Source organism: Mobula birostris, chromosome 10 (assembly GCF_030028105.1).
Source record: "Mobula birostris isolate sMobBir1 chromosome 10, sMobBir1.hap1, whole genome shotgun sequence".
Lineage (NCBI taxonomy): Eukaryota > Metazoa > Chordata > Chondrichthyes > Myliobatiformes > Myliobatidae > Mobula > Mobula birostris.
In genome coordinates this window covers 50,475,030-50,489,376 of record NC_092379.1, presented here as the reverse complement: position 1 = coordinate 50,489,376, position 14,347 = coordinate 50,475,030, and the positions used below count along the sequence as shown (strand labels likewise).

The 14,347-nt window shown below is 45.9% G+C and overlaps 1 protein-coding gene across 3 annotated transcripts in view; it reads left to right on the top strand.

Annotated features, from left to right (window-relative positions):
* LOC140204029 (uncharacterized) overlaps positions 1 to 14,347 on the top strand; it is a 62,741-nt gene that overhangs the window by 21,216 nt on the left and 27,178 nt on the right. Inside the window, exons 1-2 of one of the 3 annotated variants that reach the window (XM_072270277.1) lie at positions 1,373 to 3,237; positions 6,134 to 6,140. In XM_072270277.1, coding sequence (XP_072126378.1) covers positions 1,679 to 3,237; positions 6,134 to 6,140 — 1,566 coding nt within the window. In that variant the 5' untranslated portion in view covers positions 1,373 to 1,678. Of the gene's footprint in view, positions 1 to 1,372; positions 5,411 to 6,133; positions 6,141 to 14,347 lie in introns of those variants that run through there. The other 2 variants (XM_072270271.1, XM_072270276.1) reach the window with 2 other exon arrangements.

The following is a 14,347-nucleotide window of genomic DNA, read 5'->3' as shown; positions in this document are numbered from 1 at the left end:
TGCGCAAGTCCTTTTGCACCTTGTGATTTTGAATATTCTCTCAATTTAGAAAATAATCTACCTTTTATTTCTTTGACCAAAGTGCTTTACCATACACTTCCCAACACAGTATTCCATCTGCTACTTCTTTGCCAATTCTCCTAATCTGTCAAAGTCCTTCTGTAGCTTCTCAACTTCCTCTAAACTACCTGTCCTCCCACCTATCTTTGTATCATCCACAAACTTTGCAACAAGGCCATCAATTCCATTATCGAGGTCATTGACATAACGTAAAAAGAAGCAATCCCAACACAGACCCTTGAAGAACACCACTAGTCACCGGCCACCAACCAGAAAATGCTCCCTTTGTTCCCACTCTACCTCCTACCAATCAGCTAGTGTTCTATCCATACTAGAATCTTTCCTGTAATACCATGGCTCTTAACTTGTTAAGCAGTTAAAAGTACATAATATCAACCAATGTACACAACAAAATTTGCTTAACTTACACAACAAAAATCCAAGAACACAACATCCACTGATTCTCCTTTGTCAATCCTGCTTGTTATTTCTTTAGAGAATTCCAAAAGATTTATCAGGTAAGATTTTTCCTTGAGGAAACCATGCTGACTGTGGCCTGTTTTATCATGTGCTTGCAAGATTATTACTAATGCCTCCATGTTCTCTTCAGCCACCTCTTTCAGTATATTAAGTATATATACTCCCTGTAATGTACATTTTTCTGTATAATGTATTGTATTGTACTGCTATTGTAGAGACAACAAATTTTCACGATATGCCAGTGATATTAAACCTGATTCTGATTCCTATGATTACTACCCAAAGCCACTGTCGTTCACTGTTCTTCTTGTTATTTTCCTTCTTCCCCCAATTTTTGACCACAAAGCTTTCTCGCATTGTTTATTATCTGTGAAAACACGAAGACTTAAAGATAAGAGGTAATGCGTCAACGTTTTTATCTGTAGTTATCCTAAACCAAATGATATCTGAAACAGGTCCACGTTCAAAAATCTGTAATACATCAAGCTCTTCCTTAATTTATTTAAATCTACTTTTATCAGGGGACTATAAGACACTATGATCCTCAATTCAATGCTTAGTTTTCAATTTCCCAGAAAGCTGCTATTTATCTTCACCCATTACAGTCTCCAGTTTGTTCCCTGCCTCTGATTTTTTTTTTAACATTTTCTAATCCACCCTCTCCTCCACATCCTTTCCTACCGACTTTCTTCCGATCCAGACGCTTTTAGTGGTAACAGTAAAATCAATGGCCGGCGAGCTACCCATAATTCCTGGTACGTTAGAAACAGCTCCATCCGCCGCCGTGCTGTCGCTACGCGTGCGCCTTCCTGGTGACGCAGTGCAAACTGGTCAGGGCATCGGCGGGAAGCGGAGGATTCTGCCGGGTTCGGGTGCGGTAGGTGGTCGGGGGGAGACGGTGGAATATCGACACTCTCCGTAGCCGTGTAGCTGGGGCCTGGCTTGGTCCTAATTCTCTTCAAGACTGGGTTCGGGCCCAGGTCCCGTGTCGGGGTCGATTTCATCCGCAATCCGAGCGTCCCTTGTTCAGTGGGCCATGGTTGGACTTTCAGCCGCAGTGTGTCCGGGAAGGAGGTAACAGATTTACAAACCTCCCCTCTGTCAGCCCCGCCGTTCACACACTCCTGACTCCACAGCCATGAACCCCTATCAGTGCCCCAGCTGCGGGAAACGCTTCAAGCAATCGAGCAATCTGATCACACACCAGCGGGTTCACACCGGGGAGAAGCCGTTCACCTGCCCTGACTGCGGAAAACTGTTCGCCTACCGCTCCAACTTCGTGGTCCACCTGCGGATCCACACCGGGGAGAAACCGTTCACCTGCTCTGAGTGCGGGAAGGGGTTCACCCAGTCATCGGAACTGATGAAGCACCAGCGAGTTCACACCGGGGAGAAGCCGTTCTCTTGCTCGGAGTGTGGGAAGGAGTTCAGCCGTTCATCTGATTTGCAGAGCCACCGGCGAGTTCACACGGGAGAGAAGCCATTTACTTGCTCTGAGTGTGGGAAGGGGTTTACGCAGTTGTCAAATTTGGTCAACCACAAGCGAGTCCACACCGGGGAGAAACCGTACATCTGCTCTGAGTGTGGGAAGGGATTCACTCAGTCATCCAACATGTTCACACACCAGCGTGTTCACCGGGGGGAGAGGCCTTTCATCTGCTCTGAATGTGGGAAGGGATTCACTCAGTCATCTCACCTGACGACCCACCAGCGAATGCACACCGGGGAGAGGCCGTTCACCTGCTCCGAGTGTGGTAAGGCATTCACGGATTCCCGTTACCTGTTGAGACACCAGCAGCTGCACAGCGGGGTGAAGCCGTTCACCTGCTCCGACTGTGGGAAGGGCTTCCCTCATTCATGTGACCTGCTGAATCACCAGCGGATCCACACTGAGGAGAGACCGTTCACCTGCTCCGAGTGTGGGAAGGGATTCACCCGTTCGTCTGAAGTGTTAAAGCACCAGCGGATTCACACCGGGGAGAAACCGTTCACCTGCTCCGAGTGTGGGAAGGGATTTACTGAACAATCTTACCTACTGATACACCAGCGACTTCACACTGGGGAGAAACCGTTCATCTGCTCAGAGTGTGGGAAAGGGTTCACTCAGTTGTCCAACCTGCAAACACACCAGCGAGTTCACACCGGGGAGAAACCGTTCATTTGCTTAGCCTGTGGGAAGGGATTCACTCAACCATCTTCCCTGTTGACTCACCAGCGACTTCACAGTGGGGAGAAACCGTTCATCTGCTCAGAGTGTGGGAAAGGGTTCACTCAGTTGTCCAACCTGCGAACACACCAGCGGGTTCACACTGGGGAGAAACCGTTCATTTGCTTAGCCTGTGGGAAGGGATTCACTCAACCATCTTCCCTGTTGACTCACCAGAGAGTTCACAGTGGGGAGAAACCGTTCATCTGCTCTGAGTGTGGGAAGGGTTTTGCTCAGTTGTCGAACCTGAGGACACACCAGCGGGTTCACACTGGGGAGAAGCCATTCACCTGCTCTAAGTGTGGGAAGGGGTTCACCCAGTCATGTCACCTGGTGACTCATCTGCAAACTCACACTGGGGAGAAGCCATTCGTCTGCTCCATGTGTGGGAAAGGGTTCAGCAATTCCTGTTACCTGTCCAAACACCAGCAAGTTCACAGGGCTGTGAAGCTCTTCACTTGTTCTGAGTGTGGGAAGGGCTTCACTCGGTCGTCCAGCCTGGTAAAACACCAGCAAGTTCACACTGGGGTCAGGGTTTAATATACCACAAGAGGCACTTAGATCTACATGTAGAGAGACCTTCCCGATTTCCCCAGTGGTGGTGAGATCCGAAGTTCAGTACACAAGCTCAAGAAAAAGTTTGAAAAACACATGGGATTTCAGAAAACAATTTCTGGTGCCAAATGCCTACCACAATTGAGTGCTCCCACCCAGCTTGATTCATTTGTGCATTTAAAGAAGGAGCTTGTTTTCCATTAATTTTATTCCCATGCTGTGGTGTTACAGGAAATAAAAAAGAGATTAAAAATATTGCTGCAGGTTTAGAAAGAGTAAGTAATGGCATCCCTGCTCCCTTGCAGAAAGCCACAGATGTAGTTGCCATGTGTAAAATGGCTCTTCAAAATCGCATCACGTCAGATCTCTCAACCCTCGGTGGGGAGGAACGTGCAGTTCGAGGCAAGGAGTGCTGTACTTACATCCTGTACCTGACAGAACTGATTTGGCTGACCATATACACAAAGAAACAGCTACAATCCATCAGTCGGAGGGTGGGATTTCTTTAACTGTATTCAATTACATTTTGGAGGCTGGTGTTACTCAATCTTAATGAATGTCCTGATACACCTTAACATAATTTTGATGTTTTACTTGTAAAAGGGCAATCATTACTAGAGCAGCTCAAACTCACATAAGCGTACCTGTTTACAAATATAATCTACGTAATACTGACAAAATCGTACGAATACCCATAATCGATGAATTTTTGATTATTTTATACTTCTGTCCTTCTGCCTCCAAAGTTTCAGATGTAATAATTTTAAATGGGTAATTTAGAATTCAGGTCAGGGGTGTTGAATTGGACTATATAATAGCTATTTTTATTGTGGTTTAACCTTGTTATGGCTGTTTATAAAGGAAGGAAATAAGGAAATTGCCTTTTAAACTCACAAGAGAGCATAGGCCATCAACTTTTTGCTGTTGGGGTTTCTGTAGCAGGCAATTTCTTTTTTACAAAGTCGAGATGCTAACTGGACGCTCAACCCAGCATGGATGGAAAGCGTGCAAGGGAGCTGGCTGGGTTCGAACTCGGGAGCCTTCGCTCCGAAGTCCGGCACTGATGCCACTATGCCACCAGCCGGCGTGGTTGTTTATATTATTATATAATTACCACTGTGTATGTACAGAGTTGCTCAGTGTGTTTTCTAATGACTGCAGTTTTTCTGGAAAGTTTTTAGTTCCAGTGGTGGGTATTGCATTACTTGAATAGGTGCTAGCTTATTGGTTAATTTAAGGAATGGAATTCAGATGGAATGCTCACTATCAGTAGTCTGGTATAAGAAAATTATACCACTTTTTTTCAAGTCAAGTTTATTGTCATTTAACTATATATGTGTATATAATGTATATAGAAATGAAAGAATGTTTCTTTGAACCAGGGTGTAAAGCACAGTAGTACTCATAACACACAATAACTGATGAAATTAAAGATAAAATCTACAGATCAATTACATTAATATTAACTATTGGAAAGTATGGACAAGTTAACCAGTGACACTTGGAAGGCCATGTGGCTGGGAGTTCAGAAGCCTAAAGGCCTGGGGAAAGAAACTGTTTCTTACCCGAACCGTTCTTGTTTTTATACACCGTAGTCTCCTGCCTGATGGTGGAAAGTCAAAGAGGATGCTGGATGGGTGGGTGGGATCCTTAATAATACTAAGGGCCCTGCGTATACAGCGCTCCTGATAAATGTCCCCGATGGATGGTAGGGAGACCCCTATGATCCTCTCAGCTGTTCTCACAGTCACTTGTAGGGGCTTCTGGTCTGATGCTCGACAGCTCCCATACCAGATGGAGATGCAACTTGTCAGGACTCTCAATCTCTCGTTGTGCTATTTATTTATTTATTTAGCGATTCCGCACAGATTTTGCCCTTCTGGGTCTTTGAGCCACGATGCCAGCAACCCACTGCTTGAACCATAACCTAATCCCAGGACAATTTACAATGACCAATTGACCGACTGTGGGAGGAATCCAGGGCACGCAGAGGAAACCCGCACATTCTGTGGGAGACGTGTAAGCTCCTTACAGGGGAGATCGGGATTGAACTTGGAACTCTGACACCCCGAACTGAAGTAGCATCATGCTGACTGTGGCAATATTGTGGTCCCTCATTTTTGTAACGCTTAATAAAGCGATCGTAAGCAATTGGTTTATGCCTCGTTCTTGACTTCCAAAGAAACTGGATCGTAAAAACATCAGGATCTGACAGCAACTTCTTATCACCTAGGAGAGACCTTGATGATAGGGGAAAATGATGTTTAATTACATCCTATATCTGGAGTGGGATTTTAAATGCTTTTGTCTCTTAAGTGCTTAATGTCTCCCCAATACGGACCATGTACGCTGCAAAGACCAGCCATTCAGCCCAGTGGGAGCCACACTGGGAAAACTCCTAGGACCAGCCCTCCAGCCACACCTTCTCCCTCATAGCTCCCCATGCTGGAATATTACTGCAACTCATTCTGATCTCTCAGTTGATTTGACTTCTGTTTAAACGCATATCCGCTGCTCATCTCAACTTTTCTTCCCAGTTCATCATTGTTGTAAATTTCTGATTAACAATCCACATCACGAATTTCCCAACTGTATTGGTGATGAAAATCCCCACTTTCCAGGCCACATCATCCTCTCTCAATTACTGTTGGCCAGGAGGTACAGAAGCCTAAAGACCCACACTCCCCTCCAGGTTCTTCCTTTCAACCAGTCAGTTCCTGATCCAACCAGCACAACCTTAATGACGACCCCAAAACTGACGATATTGGTGTTCTAATTACACACATAAAAGTTGCTGGTGAATGCAGCAGGCCAGGCAGCATCTCTAGGAAGAGGTGCAGTCGACGTTTCAGGCCAAGACCCTTTGTCAGGACTAACTGAAGGAAGAGTGAGTAAGGGATTTGAAAGTTGGAGGGGGAGGGGGAGATCCAAAATGATAGGAGAAGACAGGAGGGGGAGGGATGGAGCCAAGAGCTGGACAGGTGATTGGCAAAAGGGATATGAGAGGATCATGGGACAGGAGGTCCGGGAAGAAAGGCAAGGGGGGGGGGAACCCAGAGGATGGGCAAGGGGTATATTCAGAGGGACAGAGGGAGAAAAAGGAGAGAGAGAGAAAGAATGTGTGTATAAAAATAAGTAACAGATGGGGTACGAGGGGGAGGTGGGGCATTAGCGGAAGTTAGAGAAGTCGATGTTCATGCCATCAGGTTGGAGGCTACCCAGACGGAATATAAGGTGTTGTTCCTCCAACCTGAGTGTGGCTTCATCTTGACAGTAGAGGAGGCCGTGGATAGGCATGTCAGAATGGGAATGGGGTGTGGAATTAAAATGTGTGGCCACTGGGAGATCCTGCTTTCTCTGGCGGACAGAGCGTAGGCGTTCAGCAAAGCGGTCTCCCAGTCTGCGTCGGGTCTCGCTAATATATAAAAGGCCACATCGGGAGCACCGGACGCAGTATATCACCCCAGCCGACTCACAGGTGAAGTGTTGCCTCACCTGGAAGGACTGTTTGGGGCCCTGAATGGTGATAAGGGAGGAAGTGTAAGGGCATGTGTAGCACTCGTTCCGCTTACGCGGATAAGTGCCAGGAGGGAGATCAGTGGGGAGGGACGAATGGACAAGGGAGTCGCGTAGGGAGTGATCCCTGCGGAATGCAGGGGGGGGGGGGGGAGGGAAAGATGTGCTTAGTGGTGGGATCCCGTTGGAGGTGGCGGAAGTTACGGAGAATAATATGTTGGACCCGGAGGCTGGTGGGGTGGTAGGTGAGGACCAGGGGAACCCTATTCCTAGTGGGGTGGCGGGAGGATGGAGTGAGAGCAGATGTACGTGAAATGGGGGAGATGCGTTTAAGAGCAGAGTTGATAGTGGAGGAAGGGAAGCCCCTTTCTTTAAAAACGGAAGACATCTCCCTCGTCCTAGAATGAAAAGTCTCATCCTGAGAGCAGATGCGGCAGAGACGAAGGAATTACGAGAAGGGGATGGCGTTTTTGCAAGAGACAGGGTGAGAAGAGGAATAGTCCAGATAGCTTTTTGCAAGAGACAGACTGACAGCCACACATTTTAATTACACATCCCATTCCCATTCTGACATGTCTATCCACGGCCTCCTCTACTGTAAAGATGAAGCCACACTCAGGTTGGAGGAACAACACCTTATATTCCGTCTGGGTAGCCTCCAACCTGATGGCATGAATATCGACTTCTCTAACTTCCGCTAATGCCCCACCTCCCCCTCGTACCCCATCTGTTACTTATTTTTATACACACATTCTTTCTCTCTCTCTCCTTTTTCTCCCTCTGTCCCTCTGAATATACCCCTTGCCCATCCTCTAGGTCTCCCCCCCCCCCCCTTGTCTTTCTTCCCGGACCTCCTGTCCCATGATCCTCTCATATCCCCTTTGCCAATCACCTGTCCAGCTCTTGGCTCCATCCCTCCTCCTCCTGTCTTCTCCTATCATTTTGGATCTCCCCCTCCCACTCCCACTTTCAAATCTCTTACTAGCTCTTCCTTCAGTTAGTCCTGACGAAGGGTTTCGGCCTGAAACGTCGACTGCACCTCTTCCTAGAGATGCTGCCCGGCCTGCTGCGTTCACCAGCAACTTTTATGTGTGTTGCTTGAATTTCCAGCATCTGCAGAATTCCTGCTGTTTGGTGTTCTAATTGTGTTGTTTCTTGTACAGATGCTTTTCATGTGAATGCTGCTTATCTGATTCTATGAGCCTGCAATGCTGCTGCAAGTTTTTCATTGCACCCATGCATACATGCACCTTGTGCAGGTGACAATAATCTAGACTTTGTCTTTGACAAACCTGAGCACAGATTTATGTCCGCTTCTGGCACATTTTTCTCAAGCCTCTGGAATCAGGAGACAATGTGATGAATTGCCAAACATTTGTCAGTTTGCCGCTCCCAACACTGAAAGGCAGGGCGACACAAAGGTCTGGGGAATGCACAACACAGGATTAGTGTCACACTGTGATTGGTGTAAAGTCTCACAGCAGAGTGAGGACCCATTGGGTGTCTGATCAGTGAAACAGAGTGCAGAGTGCCATGCACCTTTCTCTAGGAACCAAAAAACAAGACAGTAGATCTGTCCAAAAGCATATTTATTGCTTGCAAGGAGAAGACCACCCCCCCCCCCAATGGATGGCAGGCAGCTACTGTTTTACAGTACAGTTTACAAAATTCGTATTTTTAAACAAGCTTTCAGGCTATTCGTTGGCTGTTCTGGGAGTCGACTCTTCTAGCTAGCAGCTGTAGTCCTTTTGCATCCAAATAGATGTGGTTTCTAATGACTAGATCTCATTGCTGAATTGTACGTTTACAACTGTTGCTGAGTAGTCACTATTGCATTGTTAAGCAATCTGCTTTCATCGTCAAGACAGCCATTTAGTATTGTTTGAACATTTCATTCAGTCGCTGGTAGGTAGAAGCACTCTGTTGGAAGGTGAAGGGATTTCAATGAATATTTGAATTTGCCTTTCATGAGAACGCCAAAGAGTACTGCCTTTTTACATCAGCTCCTTATGGACTGTAGCGGTTGGTGAATAATAAAACCGCTGTCAATATACAACTACGCGGGACTGAAGTTTACCTACCTGTCTGGCTTAAGAAATCAGGGAAACTCTTGAGCGAGGGCAGAATAGGTAGTTTTAATCAAGGCCACCGAGCTCCTCTTAGTTACACATTGAAGAATGATCAGAACTTTACATGCCTCCTACTGCATACACATGTAGCATAGAACAAAACACTCTGGGATTATACAGATTCCAGTTTGTCACGTTGCAATATTAAATACATAAAAATCTCAAAGTTTCGAATATTTTTTCGCATTCCCTCCCTTTTGTCATTGAACGACAACACCATAATTTCATAAGCTTCTGCTTTAGAATATTGTAATAATTTTTTAAAAACAACATTTCCACCAATTTATGCAATGATACCGCTTCAGAGCCCTAATCAAGCATTTCCCCTTTCTCGGTGGCCTGCTTCAACGAGTGTCAATACTCTTTTCTTCCGGGTCGAAACACTTTATACAAAAATCGCAACAGGATGACTGCTAATGTCATAATACCTATATTCATAACATAATGCAGGACACCAATCCACCTTGCTCTCACCCTCCCAAACGGCCACTAGTTTCCTGTGGGACTATAATTGTGAAATTGGTCTCCTACTTCCCCAGTCTTCCTGTTGGTCCCTCGGATGTGATATGTCAAGTAAATTATATTCTCCTGATTTATCTAGTATGCAAATACAATATTCTTGTCCAATCAGGAGATGCGTGCCCCCTTTCTCCGATAAACATAAACGGCAACTCCGTTCGGATTTGCAGCGCCACTGTATGGACAGTTCATCTCTGTTTCTTGAAGGACACGGGTAAAAGAGTCACGCACATCTCGACATGTACCGGGACATCCAGACATAGAAAACCCACAGCACAACATAGGCCTTTCGGCCCACAATGCTGTACCGAACATGTGCTTACTTTAGAAATCACCTAGGGTAGCCCTCTATTTTTCTGAGCTCCAGGAGTCTCGTAAAAGACCCTATAGTTTCCGCCTCCACCGCGATCGCAGGCAGCCCATTCTATGCATTCACCACTCTGCATAAAAAACTTACCCCTGACATCTCCTCTGTAGCTACTTCCAAGCACCTTAAACCTGTGCCCTCTCGCAGCCCAGCCGCCTGTGTGCTCATGGCAGTCACATCTGGCGGGGCAAGGACATGTGCGATTCCAACAGGCGTCATTAGGACTCTCAGTTTTGTTCCTTTTTTTCACGTTATTAAGCACCTTCTCACAGTGAGGCGGGAACCCGCGACGTTTTTTCTCTTACCTTGACGGCCGTATTAGTGACCAGCAATTCCTCAAATGGTCCTTCAAATCGAGGTTCCAAACAGTTTTTTTTCTTTTAAATGTCCGCACCACCGCCACATAGTCTCCGGGTTCGATCTCGTGGCATTTAAAGTCCGCCTACCGGTTGCTGGACTTCTTTTCCCTGTTGATGACGTTTAGTGATGGTTTTTGTCAAGGCGATACAATAATTCAACATGCTCTCACCAGGTTCTGTATCTCCATTTGATTAACTCTTAGTGGCGCGTCGGATGGCAGGCGCTGGGTCCTGTTGTGATTCACGTGGGGGCTGGCTAATGGTTCTATTCGCAGAGGCTCGAATAGTCTTCAGAACCAAAGGCTCTTTCCACTTTAGTCCAGTTTCCTCACACCTTTTGCTGTTTATTATTAATTGTTCTGTTCATCCTTTCCACTCCGAGGATAGTAGCTACAATGGAAATGTTGATCCACCTGTAAGGCTTTGCAAACTTTATTTACGAGTGAGTTGGGTAAGGTTGTCGCTAGATAGTTTCTTGGGGATCCCAAATCGCCGGATTATTTCCTTTAACAAAAGTTTCGCCGCTGTAACTGCACCATTCTCTCTCCAAAGAAATGCTTCAACCCATCATGGGAATACATCGATAATGTCTAATCCATACTGACACCCTTCACATTGATATAATATAATATAATATAAAAAACTGTTGATGATATTTGAGGCGACACTTCACCTGTGAGTCGGCTGGGGTGATATACTGCGTCCGGTGCTCCCGATGTGGCCTTTTATATATTGGCGAGACCCGACGCAGACTGGGAGACCACTTTGCTGAACATCTACGCTCTGTCCGCCAGAGAAAGCAGGATCTCCCAGTGGCCACACATTTTAATTCCACATCCCATTCCCATTCTGACATGTCCATCCACGGCCTCCTCTACTGTAAAGGTGAAGCCACACTCAGGTTGGAGGAACAACACCTTATATTCCGTCTGGGTAGCCTCCAACCTGATAGCATGAACATCGACTTCTCTAACTTCCGCTAAGGCACCACCTCCCCCTCGTATCCCATCTGTTACTCATTTTTATGCACACATTCTTTCTCTCACTCTCCTTTTTCTCCCTCTATCCCTCTGAATATACCTCTTGCCCATCCTCTAGGCCCCCCCCCCCTTGTCTTTCTTCCCGGACCTCCTGTCCCATGATCCTCTCGTATCCCCTTTTGCCAATCACCTGTCCAGCTCTTGGCTCCATCCCTCCCCCTCCTGTCTTCTCCTATCATTTTGGATCTCCCCCTCCCCCTCCAACTTTCAAATCTCTTACTCACTCTTCCTTCAGTTAGTCCTGACGAAGGGTCTCGGCCTGAAATGTCGACTGCACCTCTTCCTAGAGATGCTGCCTGGCCTGCTGCGTTCACCAGCAACTTTGATGTGTGTTGTGATGATATTTGTAGTGCTTTTTGTTAGGGCAAAACAATAGTCCAGCATACCCTCGTCCATTCATTTGCTTAACTCCTGGTGGCGCGTCAGATAACAGGCGCAAGGACCACCCTATTGTGATTCCTGTGGGGACTGGCCAATGATTCCATTTGCAGCAGCTCGAATAGTCAGCAGAACCAAAAATAAATTCTTTCCATTTTAGTCCAGTTTCCTCACGCGTTTTACTAAGTTTGTTCTTAATCATTGCATTCATCCTTTCCACTCGGCCCGCTGACTGAGGATAATGAAAATGTTGATCCACCTGTAAGGCTTTGCAAGCTTTAATAGTTTACCAGTGAGTTGGGTAACGTTGTCGCTAGATAGTTTCCAGGGGATCCCAAATCGCCGGATTATTTCCTTTAACAAACATTTCGCCGCTGTAACTGCACCATTCTCTCTACAAAGAAATGCTTCAACCCATCATGAGAATACATCGATAATGTCTAATCCATACTGACACCCTTCACATTGAGGCAATTTAATATAAAGTCCATCTGTAAATGTGCATAGGGGCGGTTGGATGGCGGGGTATGAGCCCCTGTAATTTGTACCAGTTTTTCCAGATTCTATAAGGCACATACCATACATTGCCTTCAGATTTGTTCTGCAACTTGTGGTATTCCAGGGACAAACCAAGTTTGGTTTATTTGATCAGCCATTCCCCTCTTGCCCACCTGAGCGAACTTGTGAACACATCGGGCATTCCACAGTACCAATTTACCTGGGGCCACAAACTATTGAAAACCGAGCTTTTCCCACTTTACCCTTTCGGCCGATGGAGCCGTGGTCTGATACGTCCTCCATATTGGGAGATGTCACCAGGGCCAATGCGTGGGCCGCTTGCTTCTGCCACAACAAGGGTGGGCCTCTTTTGTAGTATACTCTGTCTTTGCGTGAATGAAGCCACCGGAGAGAAGTACTGGTAGATACAAAGCAGCTTCTTTATTCGACAAAACAAGGTATAGCAGGCCCAACGTGGGGCTCGATGTTTTATGTGCTAAACATGAAAGGGCAATTCCACATTTACAAAGTATGGGCAATGCTTTCTTTGAAACTTCACACTTCCATATTCGCATGCTCACCGCAGGCATCCAAACCCATTTTAATCAGCATTGCCTGGTGAGATTCATGGCTTTTAGGAACCCATTGTTGAGAGCTGGAACTCCAAGTTAAATCCACAATACATGTTCAGATGCGAAGACTGGGTGCCAAAGTCATTTGCTAAATGTAAATGTGCTGAACCCAAAACACACTGCCGCTTGATTATCATTAGAGACCCCCATCCATATCAGTTTATGGTTTGCCCATATTGTCACGTTAAGCTGAGCCGTCAATAAATGAAATTATATCGCCATTAGGAATGAGAGTATCAGCAAGGTCCTCACGGGGATTTATTACTTCCTGAGTAACACTTTCACGTTAGTGTGGAAAGTGTTACCTGGCACAGCGAGCCAGTAACATTTCTACTGAATGGACACGAGTAAGACGGTAGAGTCAGAGACTGCATGTGCTGAACAGCAAAGGAAGAGGCTGCCACCGCTGAAGGAGAACCCAATAAACCTTTGGCTGTTGTCCAGCTGAGCACTGAAACAAGCAATCGGCCTTTGTTTTCCACCGTGATCCCGAGTCAAAACGGCTGGGGTAAAACCATCCTCATTGTGAACGAAAAGATGAAACTCCTTATTATAATATGGGAGGCCCGGAGCTGGGGTGGACTACATTGCAAACACGAGGAAATCTGCAGATGCTGGAAATTCAAGCAACACACACAAAATGCTGGTGGAACGCAGCAGGCCAGGCAGCATAGCAGCGGCGGTACTTCTATTTGAGGCCACAGAATTTACCGACCTTCCCTTAGTTACACAAACGAATAATGATCAGAACATTACATGCCTCCTGTCACCTACACACTTAGCATATAGCAAAGCACTCTGGGATTATATAGGTTCTATTTTGTCACATTACAGGACAAAATACATAAAAATCTCAAAGTTTTGAATATATTTCCACAGAAGCTAGAGAGGGATCACCACAGGGGTGGAGTGGATATAATCATTCCAAGCACATGACCATGACTAGATATTTCTACAGCAATTTGTATTGCCAATGTAGACAAATAACAAGCTTACTGACATGTAACAGTAAGAGGAAGCACCGATGCTACTCCCCCAACATAAAACAGCAAAGAAGACTGCACTGGCCACAACAGACTGGTAAAAGATCCCCAACATTTTGCTGCACACAATGAAGGATCTCAACTTCTTTAGAAGATAGAGTCTGCTCGTCCGCTTTTTGTGAACAGCCAAACTACAGACCCAAAATACTTAACCTCTTTTTCTAGGAGAATCTGGAACTGAATGATAACGAGGAAAGATTCCAGTGACAACAGGCATTGATAGAACATTGTAACAACAATTTCCATTTTTAGCGTTAACCTAACATTATTATCCATTATTAACCTATCTCAACAACATCTGGACTGAGTTCGCATTTCAACAGAGCGCATACAGAGAACACAGAGGCAACAACAGGCATTGAAATGACATTTTAAGAAAATATTTGCATTTGATACAATTATGAAGCAAAAACGGAACACACACCCTCAGCACTTTAGGAACAGCTGCTTCCCCTGTGCCATCTGATTTCAGACCTGCTCATGGAATCATGCACACTATCTCGCTACGACCTACAAGCAGCTGTGTGTGCACCTGGATGACAGATTTGAGCAGAGCACCAACACC